Consider the following 21,803-nt stretch of genomic DNA (forward strand, 5'->3'; position numbering starts at 1 on the left):
CATTATCGAGAACAGTGCATGCTGATGTCAGCATCATGTCAGCATGACATCAGCAGTTGAACGCTGACCCGTTCAACCTGACAGGTGGGTCCCACCTGTCGGTGACACATTTTAATTAATCATTTTTAATTAACTTAATCAGCATTAATTAGGGGTGGGCCCCACTGTCATACTCTGTTAGTTAATTAATAGTAGTTAATTAGGTTAATTGGTTATTAGATTAATTAATCTTAATTAGTTAAATTAATCAGAATTAATTAAGTTAATTAATTAATTAATTATATTTATATTTATATTATTTTTTAAAAACCTTTTTTTATTATCGTTCTGGGGTGGGGCCCCTGTCATAGGCCCTAGGGTCAACCGGGGCGGTTGCGCGGCGGTGTGATGCTGCGGGCGCCCGAACCCGGCAAGGCGCCGGAGCAGGTGAAGGCCGGTGGCCTGGGGCCGGTGGTGAGGGGTGAAGCGAGGGGGGTGGCACGGCCAGTGCGGGTCCAGGCCAGCGGCAACGGCAGCGCGCGGGGGCGCGGAAGGCAAGCGGGCGATGCGAGCGCGGGCGCGAGGCGACGATTGCGGGGCCGGCGGCGAGTGGACGAGGCGTAGGAGGCGCGAGCACTCGTGCACGACAAAGGCCGGCGGAGGCGAGCGGCTGGCGGCGGCGGGAGCAGAGGACGACGCAGGCACGTCGGGCAAGGGGGCAGCGTGCGGTGGCGCGGCGGAGTGCGTGCAGTGCCGTGGCGGGTCGCGAGCTCCAGCGAGCTCGGGCGGCAGCCGGGGAGAGAGGAGGAGAGGTCGGGCTTCACTTGCAGTGCAGGGAAGCGGCAGCGTGCTCGAGGAGGAGGACGAGGACGGGGCGTCCGACGAGGTGACCGCGAGGCGCCGGTGTCGGGGAAGTTCGTCGCCGACGCGCAGCTTGTCCGCGGCAGCAAGGTCGTCGGGAAACGCTGGGCAGCAGCTACGTTGGAAGGCGGTGGTCAGCGCCGGCACGGGAAAGGTGGGGTCGGCGGCTCAGTGCCCCCGATCCTTATTTGGATCGTAGAGGGGGCAGAGGGAGGAGTGGGACGTGGGAGGAGTGGGGGGAGGTGCGGGGCGACGAGGAGGGGCGCCATCCAGATCCGGGAGTGAGAGGGGATCGGGGGGGAGTGGGTCGCCGCGCCTTGGGTTTGACCCCGGGGGAGCCTTATGGGTGGGTGGCTGGGCCGGTGGCCGGTCGCCGCAGTGGACAGCTAGGCCTGGCCCAGTTAGGGCGGGGGGTTGTTTTATTTTATTTTTGTTTTGTCTTTATTTAGTATTTTAACTTCGGGTTTAAATGTTTTAATATCAAAATAGTTTTATCAAACTATAAAACCCATACCTAAATTAGTAAGGTAGCATAACTCACTGTAATAAAATGTTCACACATTATTTTAACTAGCTTACAATTACCTATACACATAAAAGCATTTATTTAGTATTTCCAAATATTGTTTTAATTATTTTAGTGCACATAAATATTTTATAAAAGTGTGGTTTCATCACCTACCACTACTTACGGATTAATCAACACACTCCGAGCATTTTAGTTTTAATGTTTGAAAACTTCATCGTTTGGTTTGATTTTGAATTTTGAATTCGATCGGGTTTGATTTAACTCGAGATTAACAACAATGACCTCGGTGACGTGGCATCATTAGTAGAGGTTACTGTAGCATGATTACCCGGGCGTCACATCCATATACCACTTGTATCACCATCTCTTCGTCGCACTAGTGCACCTATACAATTTACCATTGTATCGGGTGTGTTGGGGACACAAGAGACTCTTTGTTATTTGGTTGCAGGGTTGCTTGAGAGAGACCATCTTCATCCTACGCCTCCTATGGATTGATAAACCTTAGGTCATCCACTTGAGGGAAATTTGCTACTGTCCTACAAACCTCTGCACTTGGAGGCCCAACAACGTCTACAAGAAGAAGGTTGTGTAGTAGACATCAAGCTCTTTTCTGGCGCCGTTGCCGGGGAGGTTAGCGCTTCAAGGTATATCTTTAGATTTTGCAATCGAGTCTTTTAGTTTCCTGTTTTATCACTAGTTTAGTTTATAAAAGAAAACTATAAAAAAATGGAATTGAGTTTGTCTCATACGCTTCACCTTTTTAATATCTTTCGTGAGTATGATGGAAAGGATAATTGTGCTCAAGTGCTAGAAGAAGAAATCTATAAAATGTTTGGCACTAAATATTTGAATGATGAGCATGATTGCAATGTTGTTAGTATGAATTCCTTGAATATCCATGATGCTAATGATATGCAAAGCCACAAGCTTAGGGAAGCTATGTTTGATGAAGATGATATTTTTTGTCCCCCAAGTTTTGATGAGCAAATTTATTATGATGAAAGCATGCCTCCTATTTATGATGATTATATATTTATGAAAGTGGAATTGGAGAGGTCATGACTTTATTTTGTGATGAATCCACTATTCCGGAAGAGGTTCCAATTGATTATGAGAACAAAGTTGCTATCTATGATGATTATTGTGATGACTTGTATGCTATAAAGAGTAATGATATCCATGAAACTTGTCATCATGATTTTAGTTTTCAATTGGATTATGCCTCACATGATAGTTATTTTGTTGAGTTTGCTCCCACTACTATTCATGAGAAGAATTTTGCTTGTGTGGAGAGTAGTAAATTTTCTATGCTTGTAGATCATGAAAAGAATGCTTTAGGTGTTGGTTATATTGTTGAATTCATTCATGATGCTACTGAAAATTATTATGAGGGAGGAACATATGCTTGTAGGAATTGCAATAATATCAAGTTTCCTCTCTATGTGCTTAAAGTTTTAAAGTTATGCTTGCTTTTCTTTCCTATGCTAGTTGATTGGTGTTCCCATAAATTGTTTGCTCACAAAATCCCTATGCATAGGAAGTGGGTTAGACTTAAATGTTCTAGTCATATTCTTCATGATGCTCTCTTTATGTTACAATTCTTATCCTTTATGTGAGCATCATTGAAATCATCATGCCTAGCTAGGGGCGTTAAACGATAGCGCTTGTTGGGAGGCAACCCAACTTTATTTTAGTTCCTTGCTTTTTGCTCCTGTTTAGTAATAAATAATTCATCTAGCCTCTGTTTAGATGTGGTTTTATGCTTTTAATTAGTGTTTGTGCCAAGTAGAACCTTTGGTAATACTTGGGGAAAGTCTTGTGTATGAAAGTGACAAAATAAGAGACTCTCTATCATGAAGATCATGGTGCTACTTTGAAGCACAAGTGTGGAAAAAGGATAGTAACATTGTCCCTTCTCTCTTTTTCTCTCATTTTTTTGTTTGGGCCTTCTTTTCTCCTTTTTTATGGCCTCTTTTCTTTTTTATTTTATTTTCCGTTCGGAGTCTCATCCCGACTTGTGGGGGAATCATAGTCTCCATCATCCTTTCCTCACATGGGACAATGCTCTAATGATGATCATCATACTTTATTTACTTACAACTCAAAAATTACAACTCGATACTTAGAACAAAATATGACTCTATGTGAATGCCTCCGGCGGTGTACTGGGATTGCGATGAATCAAGAGTGACATGTATGAAAAATTAAGCATGGTGGCTTTGCCACAAATACAATGTCAACTACATGATCATGCAAAGCAATATGAAAATGATGATGCATGACATAATAAATGGAGCGGTGGAAAGTTGCATGGCAATATATCTCGGAATGGCTATGGAAATGCCATAATAGCTAGGTATGGTGGCTGTTTTGAGGAAGATATAAGGAGGCTTATGTGTGATAGAGCGTATCATATCACGGGGTTTGGATGCACCGGCGAAGTTTGCACCAACTCTCAAGGTGAGAAAGGGCAATGCACGGTACCGGAGAGGCTAGCAATGATGGAAGGGTGAGAGTGCATATAATCCATGGACTCAACATTAGTCATAAAGAACTCACATACTTATTCCAAACATCTACAAGTCATCAAAACCAAACACTACGCGCATGCTCCTAGCGGGATAGATTGGTAGGAAAAGACCATCGCTCATCCCCGACCACCACTCATAAGGAAAGCAATCCAAGAACACCCCATGCTTCAAATTTGTCACATAAAGTTAACCATACGTGAATGCTACGGGACTTGCCAACTCCAACACAAGTATTCATCAATTTCACAATTACTCAACTAGCACACCTCTAATATTACCACCTTTATATCTCAAAACAACTATCAAGCATCCAACTTCTCTTAGCATTTAAAATTTATAACCAAAGTGAATTACCATGCTGTTCTAAAATACTCTCAAAATGATATAAGTTAAGCATGAGAGATCAATTATTTCTATAAAATAGAACCACCGCCGTGCTCTAAAAGATATAAGCGAAGCACTAGAGCAAAAATTATCCAACTCAAAAGGTATAAGTGAAGCACATAGAGTATTATAATAAATTCCAATTCATGTGTGTCTCTCCCAAAAGGTGTGTACATCAAGGATTATTGTGGTAAACTAAAAAGGAAAGACTCAAATCATACAAGACGCTCCAAGCAAAACACATATCATGTGGCGAATAAAAATATAGCTCCAAGTAAAGTTACCGATGGACAAAGACGAAAGAGGGGATGCCTTCCGGGGCATCCCCAAGCTTAGGCTTTTGGTTGTCCTTGGATTTTACCTTGGGGTTCCTTGGGAATCCCCAAGCTTAGACTCTTGCCACTCCTTGTTCCATAATCCATCAAATCTTTACCGAAAACTTGAAAACTTCACAATACAAAACTTAAATGAAAATCTCGTGAGCTCCGTTAGTAAAAGAAAACAAACCACCACTTCAAGGTACTGTAATGAACTCATTCTTTATTTATATTGGTGTTAAACCTATTGTATTCCAACTTCTCTATGGTTCAAAAACTCTATTACTAGCCATAGATTCATGAAAATAAACAAACAACACACAAAAAACAGAATCTGTCATAAACTGAACAGTCTGTAGTAATCTGTAGGTTTCGAATACATCTGGAACCCCAAAAATTCTAAAATAAATTTCTGGACGTGAGTAATTTATCTATTAATAATCTGCAAAAATAATTAACTAAATATCACTCTCCAGTAAAAATGGCAGCAAATCTCGTGAGCGCTAAAGTTTCTGTTTTTTACAGCAAGATCGCAAAGACTTTCCCCAAGTCTTCCCAAAGGTTCTACTTGGCACAAACACTAATTAAAAGCATAAAACCACATCTAAACAGAGGCTAGATGAATTATTTATTACTAAGCAGAATCAAAAATCAAGAAACAAAAATAAAATTGGGTTGCCTCCCAACAAGCGCTATCATTTAACGCCCCTAGCTAGTCATAAAAGCAAGGATAGATCTAGGTATTATCATCTTTGGTATGCAATCCATAAGTGGCTCTCATAATAGATTCATAAGTTAATTTAATTTTCTTTCTAGGAAAGTGTTCCATGCCCTTCCTTAATGGAAATTGGAATCTAATATTCCCTTCATTCATATCAATAATTGCACCAATCGTTCTAAGGAAAGGTTTACCAAGAATAATAGGACATGTAGGATTGCAATCTATATCAAGGATAATGAAATCTATAGGCACATAATTCCTATTTGCAACAATAAGGACATCATTAATTCTTCCCACCGATTTCTTAATGGTGGAATCCGCAAGATGCAAGTTTAAAGAACAATCATCAAATTCACGGAAACCTAGCAAATCACACAAAGTTTTAGGAATCGTGGAAACACTAGCACCCAAATCACATAAAGCAAAGCATTCATGATCTTTAATCTTAATTTTAATAGTAGGTTCCCACTCATCATGAAGTTTTCTAGGGATAGAAACTTCCAATTCAAGCTTTTCTTCATAAGATTGCATTAAAGCATCAACGATATGTTTAGTAAATGCTTTTATTTTGACTATAAGCATGCGGAGAATTTAGCACGGATTGCAACAAGGAAATACAATCTATTAAAGAACAATTATCATAATTAAATTCCTTGAAATCCAAGATAGTGGGTTCATTGATATTTAAAGTTTTGACCTCTCCAATCCCACTTTTATCAATTTTTGCATCAAGATCTAAAAACTCTGAATCATTGGGACGCCTTCTAACTAAAGTTGACTCATCTCCAGTCCCATCATTATCAAGATTAATATTTCAAAATAAATATTTAATAGGGGACACATCAATAACTTTTATATCTTCATCTTTATTATCATGGAAACTAGAAGAACACGCTTTCACAAAGCAATCTTTTGTTCTTTCTTTGCACTCATCAATGGAAATTCTCATAGCTTTGAGAGACTCATTGATATCATGCTTAGGTGGAATAGATCTAAGTTTCAAAAAATCAACATCAAGAGAAATTCTATCGACGTTCCTAGCCAACTCATCAATCTTAGACAATTTTTCTTCAATCAAAGCATTGAAACTCTTTTGAGAACTAATAAATTATTTAATATTAGATTCAAAATCAGAGGGCATCTTATTATAATTTCCATAAGAACTGTTGTAGGAATTACCATAATTATTAGAGGAATTACTAGGAAACGGCCTAGGATTAAAATTACCTCTATATGCGTTATTAACAAAATTGTTCCTACCAACAAAATTCACGTCCATAGGTTCATTGTTATTCTCAATCAAAGTAGACAAAGGCATATCATTAGGATCAGAAGAAACACTTTTATTAGCAAACAATTTCATAAGTTCATCCATCTTTCCACTCAAAACATTGATTTCTTCTATAGCATGCACCTTTTTATTAGTAGATCTTTCAGTATGCCATTGAGAATAATTAACCATAATACTATCTAGGAGTTTAGTAGCTTCTCCTAAAGTGATTTCTATAAAAGTGCCTCCCGCGGCCGAATCTAAAAGATTTCTAGAAGCAAAGTTCAATACGACATAAAACTTTTGTGTAATCATCCAAAGATTCAAATCATGTGTAGGGCAATTATGTATCATTAATTTCATCCTCTCCCAAGCTTGTGCAACATGTTCATGATCAACTTGCTTAAAATTCATAATATCGTTTCTAAGAGTGATGATCTTAGTGGGAGGAAAATACTTAGAGATAAAAGCATCTTTGCACTTATTCCATGAATCGATACTATTTTTAGGCAAAGACGAAAACCAAGTTTTAGCACGATCTATAAGAGAAAACGGTAATAGCTTCAGTTTAACAATATCATTATCCACATCTTTCTTCTTTTGCATATCACACAAATGAACAAAGTTGTTTAGATGGGTAGCGGCATCCTCACTAGGAAGGCCGGAAAACGGATCTTTCATGACAAGATTCAGCAAGGCAGCATTAATTTCACAAGATTCAGTATCGGTAAGAGGAGCAATTGGAGTGCTAATAAAATCATTATTGTTGGTGTTGGAAAAGTCACACAATTTAGTATTATCTTGAGCCATCGTGACGAGCAAGCAATCCAACACACAAGCAAACAAGAAACAAGCAAAAAGAGGCAAACTTGAAAAGAGAAGGGGAACAGAAAAAGAGGGCGAATAAAACGGCAAGGTGAAGTGGGGAGAGGAAAATGAGAGCCAAATGGCAAATAATGTAATGCGAGGGATAAGATTTTGTGATGGGTACTTGGTATGTCCTGACTTGTGTGTAGACTCCCCGGCAATGGCGCCAGAAATCCTTCTTGCTACCTCTTGAACACTGCGTTGGTTTTCCCTTGAAGAGGAAAGGGTGATGCAGCAAAGTAGCATAAGTATTTCCCTCGGTTTTTGAGAACCAAGGTATCAATCCACTAGGAAGCCACACGCAAGTCCCTCTTACCTACACAAACAAATAAGAACCTCGCAACCAACGCGATAAAGGGGTTGTAAATCCCTTCACGGTCACTTACGAGAGTGAGATCTGATAGAGATAATAATGATAAGATAAATATTTTTTGGTATTTTTATGATATAGTTTGAAAGTAAAGATTTAAAAGTAAAAATAGATTGGAAACTTATGTGATGGAAAATAGAACCGGGGGCCATAGGTTCCACTAGTGGCTTCTCTCAAGATAGCATAAGTATTACGGTGGGTGAACGAATTACTGTCGAGCAATTGATAGAAAAGTGAATAATTATGATAATATATAGGCATGATCAGGTATATAGGCATCACGTTCGTGACAAGTAGACCGACTCCTGCCTGCATCTGCTACTATTACTCCACACATCGACCACTATCCAGCATGCATCTAGAGTATTAAGTTCATAACAACAGAGTAACGCATTAGGTAAGATGACATGATGTAGAGGGATAAACTTAAGCAATATGATATAAACCCCATCTTTTTATCCTCGATGGCAACAATACAATACGTGTCGTTTCCCTTTCTGTCACCAGGATTGAGCACCGCAAGATTGAACCCAAAGCTAAGCAGTTCTCCCATTGCAAGAAAGATCAATCTAGTAGGCCAAACCAAACTGATAATTCGAAGAGACTTGCAAAGATAACCGATCATGCATAAAAGATTTCAGAGAAGAATCAAATATTGTTCATAGATAGACTTGATCATAAACCCACAATTCATCGGATCTCGAGAAACACACCGCAAAAACAGTTACATCGAATAGATCTCCAAGAAGAACGAGGACAACTTTGTATTGAGATCCAAAGAGACAGAAGAAGCCATCTAGCTAATAACTATGGACCCGAAGGTCTGAAGTAAACTACTCACACATCATCGGAGGGGCCATGGAGTTGATGTAGAGGCCCTCCATGATCGGTGCCCCCTCCGGTGGAGCTCCGGAAAAGGCCCCAAGATGGGATCTCTTGGGTACAGAAGGTTGCGGCGGTGGAAATAGGGTTTCGTGGTGCTCCTGGATGTTTTCGGGGTATGTGAACATATATAGGAGGAAGAAGTAGGTCGGTTGAGCCATGAGGGGCCCACGAGGAGGGAGGGTGCGCCCAGGGGGGTAGGAGCGCCCCCTGCCTTGTGGACACCTCGTTCGTTTCTTAACGTCCACTCCAAGTCCTCTAGATCACGTTTGTTCCAAAAATCACGCTCCCGAAGGTTTCATTCCGTTTGGACTCCATTTGATATTCCTTTTCTGCGAAACACTAAAATAGGCAAAAAAACAACAATTTGCACTGGGCCTTGGGTTAATAGGTTAGTCCCAAAAATAATATAAAAGTGTAAAATAAAGCCCATTAACATCCAAAACAGATAATATAATAGCATGGAACAATCAAAAATTATAGATACGTTGGAGACGTAACAAGCATCTCCAAGCTTAATTCCTGCTCGTCCTCGGGTAGGTAAATGATAAAAACAGAATTTTTGATGTGGAATGCTTTCTAGCATGTTCTTCAATGTATTTTTCTCTATTGTGGCATGAATGTTCAGATCCGAAAGATTCAAGATAAAAGTTTATTGTTGACATAAAAACAGTAACACTCCAAGTATGCTAATCAAGCAATTATGTCTTATCAAAATACCATAGCCAAAGAAAACTTATCCCTACAAAATCATATAGTTTGGCCATGCTTCATTTTCGTCACACAAAATGCTCCCATCATGCACAACCCCGATGACAAGCCAAGCAATTGTTTCATACTTAGCCTTTTCAAACTCTTTCAACTTTTACGCAATATATGAGTGCGAGCCATGGACATAGCACTATGGGTGGAATAGAATATGATGATTGAGGTTGTGTGAGAGGACAAAAAGGGAGAAAGTCTCACATTGACGTGGCTAATCAATGGGCTATGGAGATGCCCACCGATTGATGTCAATGCAAGGAGTAGGGATTGCCATGCAACGGATGCACTAGAGCTATAAATATATGAAAGCTCGTCAAAGAAACTAAGTGGGTGTGCATCCAACTTGCTTGCTCATGAAGACCTAGGGCATTTGACGAAGCCCATCATAGGAATATACAAGCCAAGTTCTATAATGAAAAATTCCCACCAGTATATGAAAGTGACAAAATAAGAGACTCTCTATCATGAAGATCATGGTGCTACTTTGAAGGACAAGTGTGGAAAAAGGATAGTAAAATTATCCCTTCTTTCTTTTTCTCTCATTTTTTTGGGCCTTCTTATCTCCTTTTTATGGCATCTTTTCTTTTATTTTTTATTTTATTTTCCGTCCGTAGTCTCATCCCGACTTGTGGGGGAATCATAGTCTCCATCATCCTTTCCTCACATGGGACAATGCTCTAATGATGATCATCACACTGTATTTACTTACAACTCAAAAATTACAACTCGATACTTAGAACAAAATATGACTCTATGTGAATGCCTCCGGCGGTGTACCGGGATTGCGATGAATCAAGAGTGACATGTATGAAAAATTAAGCATGGTGGCTTTGCCACAAATACGATGTCAACTACATGATCATGCGAAGCAATATGACAATGATGATGCATGTCATAATAAATGGCAAATAATGTAATGCGAGGGATAATGTAATGCAAATAATGTAATGCTGGGAACTGGTACTAGCAATCAACTTGGGACACGTCCCTGATCGAGGCAGACATCCATGGGAGTATAGTCAGACCAAGGTGACAATCTTGCTCGCGATTGCCTCCGCTGATGCACATGGAGCCGCATCGACAGACAACACAAATAACCAACCCTGTCACCCATGAAGAACAACGGGGACGACTACTTCTAGGCTCCTCTATAGTGCCACAATAATCATCATCGAGACGGGATTAAAGCCGAAGAACTTTTATTTGAGATGGCATCACCATCACCTAGAGTGACATCATCATGAGACAAAAACCTACTGCACAAAAGAAGAAAGAGAATAATCCCCTCTCCTCGGCCCCGCAATGCTAGAATTTGTGGTGGCTAGGGTTTCTTCCTGGAGGGCTAACAATTAACAAACATAAGTTATCTTTTGACAATGTTAACAACACTCCCGCAGCGGGTTAGCCGCTCTCAGTTTAACACAAATTCATTAATTTACAACACATTCATGTAATATGTTACCATAGAATCTACATGCCACATAACGACTTGAAACTTGAAAGAAAATCTGTTACCATGACACATAAATTCACTGGGATCAAATTCCAAGCCCCTTGGTTTATTACAAAGACTTCCTGCAGTGGGGGTACCATAGCTAGTATCATGCGTGCCAACAATACAATTTTGTTGAGATGACATATTAGTTTTTTGTTTTACTTCCTGGGAGCAAGGTTAAGAATTAAGATTGTCGGCATTAATTTTGAACTCCATAAAGAACTGTACAAGTCATATTAGTAGTAAGAGTTGACATTAATTTCTAAAAGCCATGGACATTCCACAAGGCATAACATATTCTGCTCTAAATAATAATAATAATAATAATAATAATAATAATAATAATAATAATAATAATAATAATAATAAAAGCAATAGCTCCTTCGTTTCTAATTTGCAGACCAACATGGAGTTACAACTGGTACGTTAGCGTCGGCCGGCGTCTTCTGAATATGATGATCTATCCGGCCACTCCTCCGGCCGGTTAATGAATTGTCTATCCACTATTAAGGGCAATCTTGAATAAAGTTCAACTAATCAGCAAAGGTCTTTCCAGTCTATTGGATTTTGAAGAAGAAGCTGGTGGCATAGAGGGAATAAGAGTGTGCAGAAATGCGCCATCAGTATCACACCTTTTATTTGCTGATGACTCTCTGATTCTCATGAACGCAAATGTTTTAAATGCAGCTTCCTTACAACATGTTCTGGATACCTACTGTCAGAGTTCGGGACAATTGGTGAGCCTATCAAAATCTAGTGTGTATTTCAGCCCTAACACCCCTATGGTAACAAAGACTGAGGTTTGTCAACTATTACATATTGATACTGAACCTTTGTCTAACAAATATCTTGGGTTGCCTGCAATGGTAGGAGCAGCTAGGAGTGATTGTTTCAGACACTTCTGCGAAAGAATAAAAGAAAGATTGAAAGGATGGATGGAGAAGAAATTATCTATAGGTGGTAAGGAAATACTTATTAAATCTGTAGCTCAAGCAATCCCTGTTTTTTCCATGTCAGTATTCAGCCTACCGAAGGGGATTTGCAAGGATATCACTGACTTGATAGCTCAATTTTGGTGGGGTGATGGCGAAGATCATAAAAGAATGCATTGGTACACTTGGTGGAAACTTTGTTATCCGAAGAATGAAGGAGGAATGGGCTTCAGGGATCTTTATTCTTTCAACTTGGCTATGCTCTCTAAGCAGTGTTGGCATCTCATTAACAATCCGGAGTCGTTATGTGCTCGGGTTCTGAAAGCAAAGTACTACCCGAATGGAAGCTTACTCGAAGCAACTCTAAAAAGTGGGGCCTCCTTCACTTGGCAGAGTATAATGAAGGGATTAGAGACTTTTAAATTGGGATATATTTGGCGAATTGGAATGGGTGAGAATGTGAAAATATGGACTGATCCCTGGGTACCATCGAGCCCTAACAGGAGGGTAATCTCTAGCAGGGGAAAGTCTATCCTCTCTACGGCTAGCGACCTAATTGACCCTTACACCGGTGCATGGGATGAACCGCTGATCTGCTCTATCTTCAACACAGTTGATGTCCGAAGGATCTTGCAAATTCCCCTGAATATTGCAGCTTTTGAGGACTTCATTGCCTGGAACCCTGATCGGAGAGGGGCCTTTTCAGTCCGATCAGCCTACCACACACAATGGTTTCAAATTTACTGGTAGCATGCAAATGTTTTGGCTCGTCCATTTGGCTCAAGTTCACCGGAAATCTGGAGTAGAGTTTGGAAACTGCAAGTCCCACGTAAGGTGCAGATCTTCTGTTGGCGCGCTCTCCATGGAATAATCCCTTTGAAATCAATACTCACAAACAGACATGTAGGCTCTAATGGGTCTTGCCCGATCTGTCACTAGGCTGCGGAAGATGTGTGCCACCTGTTTTTTGAATGTACACATGCTCATGAGCTATGGCAAAAACTGGGTATTCTGGATATCATTGAAGAAGCTATAACAGTTGACCGATCGGGATCTATCATATTTGAACATCTACTGTTGGCGGAGGACAGGGCACTATCTCTCAAACCCAATCTTGATGTGAAATAGGTTCTGGCTGTTGGAGTCTGATATTCATGGTGGGTTCGGCGTGAGTTAACGCATGGAGGAGCTCCACCTTCACTGATGAGATGGCCAATCTTTGTCCTAGCTATAGCTAATAACTACCACAAGATGAATCTTAGGAATCGGTCTGTACATGAGGACACATGGAGAAAACCAGAGCTAAATTTTGTGAAAGTCAATGTGGATGCGTCTTTCCATTTGGACGATGAAACTGGAGCTACAACGACGGTCATCAGGGATCACAAAGGAAACTTTCTGGCTGCCCAATGTCGCCTTATTCATTTTGCAGTGGATGTGGTGACCACTAAAGCATTGGCTATGCGCGATGGACTGGTATTTGCTAATACATTGGGTTTTTCCCGAGTTGAAGCAGAGTCTGATTCCCTCATGGTGATTGATTCCTGCACTGGACAAATAAGATGGTGGGACACTGCAGCAGCAATTTTTGCGGAGTGTGTGGATGCGGCTATGTCTATTGGGAAGGTCACTTTTAATCATTGCTTTCGGTCATGTAATGATGCGGCGCATGTGCTAGCTAAACATAGTTTTTGTAATAAGATTTCTAGTAGTTGGACACACGAGCCCCCGGTTGTCTTGTCTCCAAACTTGTGGATGGTATTCTTCCTTTTTAAATTGCAATAAAGCTAGCCACGATGGTCTTCCCTAAAAAAACACACATTTTATAACAGAGTGATACTCTATATTCTTAAAAGAACACATCGAGAACATTACAGAATTAATCAATTGGTAATTGTTTCTGAGGATTCGGCTGCCCAAGCTTCCAAGTCATACACAACATGCAGTGGACAGATTTTTTTTTCATGCAGTGGACAGATTAATGTGTGAACCGGTGTGGAAACTGAGAGCTGATTGCAGTTCGTGGCCTTGAGAATCTTTCTAATCGAGTAATCATGCATATCACAAGGTCAGAATGGAAGGATATAACTACTTAACATAATTAACAATGGCCTGATCCATCAGTGGTGCGCGAGTAATTCCAAACGCCAAAGTCAATGACCCCAGAGAGCGTAATAATTAGCTAGCTAACTTTTGTGCCTGGGGTATGGCCGGAGGGGGGACGGCCCAGGGCCTAGGCCGGAGGGGGGCCCATGATGAAGTATAGGCACATTGTATATAGCCCAGCAAAAAACGCATACAGCATATAGCCAGCAAAAAATAGGCAAGGAAAAAAGGCCCATCATATAGCTAGTTGCGATTAGTGAAGCGTCAATGCATCACGCGACATGAAGAGACAGTGCCATGACCGCTCGTTTCGCCTGTGTGAAAGAAATCAATCCAAGAGTCTCATCGAGTCATCGTTTCCCTAATTCGCTGGTGCCTTCCTTGCTCGTCGGTTCGCCTTCGTCGTTCATCCTCTCCTCCTCTCCTTGATCGTCGGCATGTGGCTCGGCGCCTCGGCCGCCGCTGGTTGTCGCCGCTGCGCGCGCCGCCGGGCAGTCTGGCCATCCGGCATCCATCAAGGCGGCAATACGTTATAAGTATGTGAACCATGAGCGCACCACCTTCCTGATCCCCCCCCCCAAACCCCAATTTCACCGGTTTCTTTTATTCTTTAGTAAGTATTCAATTATTCAATTATTCATCCATGACTCATCCTCTAATTTCATTGTACACGAAGTTTCAAAATTTTAGTGTATAATTGTCTAGTTCAATCTTTCACAGTACGTATTCAACCATCCTAATTTTTTGTCATTCTGCGTTGTCTAGGGTTCAACCATCTGATATATACATTTCTAATTCTTTGTATCCTCTTTTCTTCATAATTTTAGGACATTAGCCTGCCATGTTTCCTAAGAAGCATTTGTCGGGTGCTGAAAATAGGAGAAAAAAGTAAAGAAAATGATCCAAAAATTCAGACACTGAATGGTTCTTCAAACTTTATTCTTATTTGAGGTAATCATGTCATGTTACTTTCATTTTGCTATCATTTTAGTATTTCTGTCGTATTATGGCAGTGTCCAACAATTATTATTGTCATAAAATCTCAAACTAAAGATGCGTGGTTGCAAGTTTATTTTTAATATTATGCAAATGAAGTAATATATATGTTTATATATCATGCACACGCATACATATATATAGTCTTAGGACATAAGGGCCCATGTCGTCGAGTTCGCCTAGGGCCTCCCGAAACATAGGGCCGGCCCTGGATGTGGCAATCAATAAATGAAGAAAGAGAGGCATGTAGTAATATAGCTAGTTATTACTAGTATGATTAACATCACACATATCAAGGCAAGATAAGTCTATAGCATAATAAATGAAGTATTGCATGTTACCGCACATATGTTACTCCCCACTATAGAGGTACTAACATAGAGTAGTAACATTGGCATGTTACTGCTCTATGTTACTACCCAATGTTACTGCTCTATGTTACTAGCCCATGTTACTGCGCTATGTTACTACTCATTGTGACTAGTCTCATGCATGGCTCTGCCAATGCGTGTGTGGGTGTGCCCTCGCCCCACTGACAGTCCCCTTCTTTAATCGGTCAATCATCAGGTGGCGTTTGTGGGTACAGCAACCTGTATGACCAGGGGTACGGCGTCGACAACGTGGCACTCAGCATGGAGCTCTTCGACGACGACGCGTCGTGCGGGCAGTGCTACCTCATCATTTGCAACACCAGCAAGACGTGGTGGTGCAAGCCCGGCACCGCCGTCACCGTCTCGGCCACCAACCTTTGCCCGCCCAACTGGGCCCTCCCCGGTCACAACGGCGGCTGGTGCAACACACCGCGGCAGCACTTTGACATGTCGCAGCCAGCCTGGGAGAAGATCGCCATCTACCGCGCCGGCATTGTGCCCGTGCTCTACCAGCGTGTCAAGTGTTGGCGCCAGGGCGGGTCCAGGTTCACCGTCGCCGGCTTCAACTACTTCCAGCTCGTGCTCATCACCAACGTCGCCGGCAGCGGCTCGGTGGCCATGGCGTCCATCAAGGGCTCCAACACAGGGTGGATCCAGATGTCCAGGAACTGGGGTGCCAACTTGTTAGGTACCAGGTCGATCTACTATTAGCTCTCGTTACAAGCCCGAATGCAAATTACAATCGAATCTCTCTGTGTGTTCTTGAGGAGGAAGAAAGGTAGGTAGGTGGGGAAAGAGGAGGAAGCCGCCATTCGTTCTGATCCAGCCTAGATGTTGATCCTCTCGTCGCCTGTGGTTAAGTAGCGAGCCGCCAGGCGAGCGGGCTCAACGGGCCCATTCTGGCCCGACGAATCTCCTGTTGGGCTACGCTATCCTCTTGGGCCGGCTGTTGACGCGCCTTGGTGTGAAGCCTTTGACCTCCTTGGCTGTACGTGCGCTGACATCCCCTCCTCCTTGAGAGCTAGCTTGCCCCCAAGCCAGTAGAGCTGGATAGCGCTCGCGTATGGACTTGGCGTCTTCCCAGGTGGCGTCGAGGATGGACGGATCAGACCAGCGCACGAGTACTTGCTCGCGCCGGCCTTGGGGGGTATTGCGCCAGCGGGTGTCGATGATCTCCACCGGCGACAGCGGTTCCTCCGGTGGGACGGGCAGCTTGTCTTCCACCGTCGTGTTGTTGGAGAGCGCTCGTCGCAGCTGAGAGACGTGGAAGACAGGGTAGACCTTGGCGCCGGCCGGAAGCTCCAGTTCGTACGCGACGGGGTTGATGACGCGAATGATCTTGAAAGGTTCGAAGTAGCGGAAGGAGAGCTTGTGGTTGGTGCGATGCGCCACCGTCGTTTGAACGTAGGGTTGGAGCTTGACGAAGACGACATCCCCGACGACGAAGGAGCGGTCAGTGCGTTTCTTGTCAGCCTGCGCCTTCATGATGTTGCGCGCTCGATGGAGGTACTCGGCCAGCACCTGCTGCATATGCTTGCGCTCATCGAGCCAGTCCTTGAGGGAGGGAATGGAACAAGTGGAGGCAGCTTCGATGCCCCAATGTCGTGGTTCATGGCCATACAGTGCAACAAAAGGTGAGGTGCCCAATGAAGAATGAAAGGAAGAATTGTACCAGAATTCTGCGAGGGCGAGATACTGGTGCCATTTGCTTGGGCATGCATGCGTGAAACACCGCAAGTATATCTCCAGGCACTGGTTGACGCGTTCCGACTACCCGTCAGTCTGCGGATGGTACGGCGTGCTCATGTTGAGTTCGGACCCGATGATTTTGAACATTTCTTGCCAGAACTTGCTTGTGAAAATCGGGTCTCTGTCCGATACGATCGCTTCCGGAAGCCCATGGAGTTTGTAAATGCTCTCCAGGTAGGCGTGCGCGACCTTGGCCGTCGTGAATGGGTGGCTCAGGGAGAGGAAATGGTTGTAGCGGGTGAACTTGTCGACAACGACGAGGATGCAGTTGTACTTGCCTGAAGGAGGGAGGCCGTCGATGAAATCCATGGTGACCACCTTCCAGGCGCGGTCTGGCACCGGCAGAGGCTCGAGCAGTCCCGGGTAGCGGACGCGCTCTGGTTTTGCTTGCTGGCAAACTGAACAGGACTGGACGTACTGACGAGTGTGCTCTTTCATCTTGGGCCAGGCGAAAAGGCAACACAGGCGGCGATAAGTGACTGGCACGCCGGAGTGGCCGCCCATGGTGCTGTCATGGAAAGCACGAAGCATCCGTTCCTGTAGGGCGGGGGAGCTGCCCAGCCAGAGCCGATTACGGAAGTAGAGCAGGCCATCGCGCGTGGAAAAACGCCCTTTTGGGTCTGGTCGTTTGGATAAATCTTCCAAAATCTTCTGAACTTGTGGATTTGCGCTGTAGCTCACCAGGATGTCGTCCAGCCAAGCTGGGGTGCAGACAGACACAGCTGCGACGGACTCATCAGGGGTGCGGCGCGAGAGCGCATCCGCGGCGGTGTTTGAAGATCTAGAGCGCGCATCCCGAGCATCTTGGTGAAGGCCTTCTGCTGCCACGGGGTGGACAGGTGCTGATCATCGAGGTGCACGAGGCTTCTCTGATCTGTGCGGATGATGAATTCGTCGTTGTGCAGGTAAGGGCACCATTGCTCCACAGCCATGAGGATGGCCAGGCATTCTTTTTCGTAAGTGGAGAGGCCGCAGTTCTTGGGGCCGAGCGGCTTGCTCATGTAGGCGAATCGGGTGACCGTCTTGTTGGAGGACAGCGCCGACGCCATAGGCGCATGCCTCGGTGTCGATCACGAACTTCTTACTAAAATCTGGAAGTTGTAGCACGGGTGCCGTTGTGAGCTTCAGTTTCAGAGTGTCGAACGCCTGTTGCGTGTCACTTGTCCAGACAAACTGGTGGTTCTTCTTGAGCAGGTTGAATAGAGGTCTTGCAATGATCCCAAAGTGCTGCACAAACTTCCGATAATATCTAGCAAGGCCGAGGAAACTGCGCACATCTTTGGCGCATTGAGGAACAGGCCACCGCTGGATCGTCTGGACCTTGCCAGGATCTGTAGAGACACCTCGTTCGTCGATCACATGCCCCAAGTAAGCGATCTGGCGCTATGCGAAGGAACACTTGGATTGCTTGACTTGCCAGTGGTCGTCTCCGAGCAGCTGGAGCACGCGCGCGATGTGTTGGATGTGCTCAGACAAGGTTTTGCTGAAGATGAGGATGTCATCGAAGAACGAAATGACACATTTGCGCATGACTGGGCGCAGGGTGGTGTGCATGCCTCCATTGAATGTGGCGGGGCCTCCCGCTACTCCGAAGGGCATGACACGGTATTCCCAGTGCCCGGAGTGTGTTTGGAAGGACGTTTTGTACTCTTCGCCTTCTGCCATCCTTATCTGATGAAATCCGGCATGCAGGTCGAGCTTCGAGAACCATTTTGCACCGGCCAGTTCGTCAAGGAGCTCGTCAATGATTGGTACTGGAAACATGGCGACCACGGTCATGGAGTTGAGACGGCGGTAGTCAACGCACAAGCGCCATGTACCATCTTTTTTCTTGACTAACAGGGCTGGGGATGAAAAGGGGCTGGAACTTTTCTGAATGATCCGTGCGTCGAGCATTTCCTGAACCTGACGTTCGATCTCTGTCTTCAATTCAGGTTTGTATCTGTATGGTCTAGAATTGACAGGCTGCGCGCCGGCCATCAAAGGAATGCGATGATCGCAATCGCGGCGAGGCGACAAAGTCCATGGGTCCTCAAAAACATCTGCGAACTGTTCCAGTAGGCGCAAGATCTCGACAGGAATCGGCGCATCTGTAGTACTGGTGCCGTCAAGAGAGCTGAGATGCACTATGTGTGCCACTGATCCTTGCTTGCAAGCCTTGAGGAGCTCTGGTGCGGAGATCATAGAACATTGGGTTTGATCTGAAGCCGTGGCAGATAGCGTCAGTTGGCCGGTTGGAGTTGTAACAGTTAAGACTTGCTCGATCCAGTCAATGTTCATGGGGCTGTGATGTCTTAACCAATCCATCCCGAGAATTGCATCGTACGATCCCAGTTTGAGGATCTTGAAATCTGTCCTGAAATCATGCCTCTGGGTTGTCCACTAACACGCTGGAATGTAGGTGGTGCAGGGAATGGTGTTGCCATCGGCGACACGAACGCGGCATGGGCGCGGCAGTGGCTTGGCTCCGGTGAGTTTTGCTGCCAGGGAACTGTCTATGAAGGACGTAGAGCTACCGGAGTCGACAAGCAGCAGGATCTCCTGCCCTTGGAGCCAGGCATTCAGCTGCAGTACCCCTGGGTCTGACGAGCCATCTTCAGCCTGACGGGACAGAGTGCAGAGGTTCTCCTCGTCAGAAATCGGTGAAGCTGGTGGCGATTCTGACTGCACGTCATCTTGGGGAAACATGGCGAGCAGCTCCTCCATGATGTGCATTTGCACCGTGGACGGGCATGTGTGATCCTTGCCCCACCGTTTGCCGCACTTGAAGCAGAGCCCCTTCGCGCAACGGAAGGCGCGGAGGGCGGCGACCTTGCTGGCTTCAGGGGTTGCGTGTGCTACGTCAGTACCGCGACGATCTTCAGAGACCGATGTTGGTGTAGCAGGTCGACTGAAGAAGGGCGGCGGCGTCAAACGGCTCGCGTAGTTGTGGGCGCGCGAGGAGTTGGCGAGGCGCCCGAACGAGTGCTCGTCGTCGGCCACTTCCTCCTGAAGTAGGGCCAACGAGCATGCCGTGTCCAAGTCCGGCGGTCGTTGAACGAGCACCACTGCTCGGATATCCGGCCGTAGTCCCTCCATAAAACGACTCAAGAAAAAATACGGGTGAGTGGACTCTTAGTAAGATATAAGATGATTCATCAAGGTTTCAAAACGCTCGATGAAATCTGCTACTGTGGTAGTTTGTTTGACAGCGTAAAACTGTCGAATGAGCATTTGATGTTTTGTCGCGCCCGAATCGGGTGCAGAGAAGGGAAGTAAAGGATTCCCAGTCCAGCCCGGCCAATTTCTTCTACACTGATTGCAGCCAGATGCCCGCAGGACCAGAGAAACTCAAGATGGCCATGGGAACACGGTAGGTGTCGTGGACAGTGAACATCTGAAAGTATTGTTCGCAAAGTGTTTTCCACAGCTGTGGGTTATCACCGGTGAACACCGCGAAGTTCATGGACGGTGGTTGACCCAAATTGGTCAGGATGGATGAGGACAGGGGAGGAATAGGGGCCGGGACAATCGGAAGGGAAGGCGTACCCGTGACCGGAGGTGCCGCCAGTGACTCGTGGGTCACTGACGATCCCCCTCCGGTGAAGTCGACGTCCCCGCGGCCATCGGGCCCGTGGAGATCTCCTCACACTTGGGGCAGAGGAGGTAGGTGATGTGGGATCGCCGCTCCACTCGGCGGTGGTGGTGTAGGCACGGTCGCGTGCAGCACAGCGACCGTGGACTCCAGCTTCGCGAAGCGGGCCTCGAGATCTGGCTTCCAGTGAAAGAGATCGCCGATCTGCGTGGATTGCGCCTGCAGCTGCTTGAGGGCGTGGGCGGAGTCGGCCTTGGCGTCGTGATGGAGCTTGTCGAGGTACTCCTTGAGCGCGGGATCCATGGCGGCGACGAACGCTTGCCGCGCTTGGGTTCGCCGGCGGGTGTCCAGGTTTAGACGCGGCGGAGGGAGTGGTGTTGGTCTCTGATACCAGGATGTTAGGTACCAGGTCGATCTACTATTAGCTCTCGTTACAAGCCCGAATTCAAATTACAATCGAATCTCTCTCTCTGTTCTTGAGGAGGAAGAAAGGTAGGTAGGTGGGGAAAGAGGAGGAAGCCGTCGTTCGTTCTGATCCAGCCTAGATGCTGATCCTCTCGTTGCCTGTGGTTAAGTAGCGAGCCGCCGGGCGAGCGGGCTCAACGGGCCCATTCTGGCCCGACGAATCTCCTGTTGGGCTGCGCTATCCTCTTGGGCCGGCTGTTGACGCGCCTTGGTGTGAACCCTTCAACCTCTTTGGCTGTACGTTGCGCTGACACAATTGGCAGTGCCTCTCCGGGCTTGCCGGCCAGGCGCTGAGCTTCGCCGTCACGACCACCGGCGGGCAGTATCTGCTCTTTGAAAACGTTGTGCCGGCTTGGTGGAAGTTTGGCCAGACGTTCACCACCTACAAGCAGTTCGACTATTGAGACATCATCATACGTCCACCACACACGGTACACACGGTGCACTTCTTGGTGGCCGGATTAATGGGTGCTTCGTGCGTGCTCGCAATTTTGACGAAGCTGCATGGATACCAGACTTTTGTGGCCAAGATGGATATCTCCTAGCTAGGCGATGCTCCGACTGCAGGAGGTGCGCAAGACGATGCGTAACTTCGCTTCCTCGTCGGTGTTTCTTCTTGTTGCTTAATTTAGTTAT

General features: G+C 45.2%; 1 protein-coding gene across 1 annotated transcript; it reads left to right on the top strand.

Moving 5' to 3' along the window:
- Nucleotides 1–544: 544 nt before the first annotated feature.
- On the top strand, nt 545–21,571 carry LOC119352481 (expansin-A31-like). Its single transcript, XM_037619104.1, has 3 exons — nt 545–994; nt 15,548–16,056; nt 21,421–21,571. Exons 1-3 carry the CDS (start codon nt 545–547, stop codon nt 21,569–21,571), a joined length of 1,110 nt encoding a protein of 369 aa, XP_037475001.1.
- The last annotated feature ends 232 nt before the right edge of the window (nt 21,572–21,803 follow it).

This window comes from Triticum dicoccoides, chromosome 1A (genome assembly GCF_002162155.2).
Source record: "Triticum dicoccoides isolate Atlit2015 ecotype Zavitan chromosome 1A, WEW_v2.0, whole genome shotgun sequence".
NCBI classification, from domain to species: Eukaryota; Viridiplantae; Streptophyta; class Magnoliopsida; order Poales; family Poaceae; genus Triticum; species Triticum dicoccoides.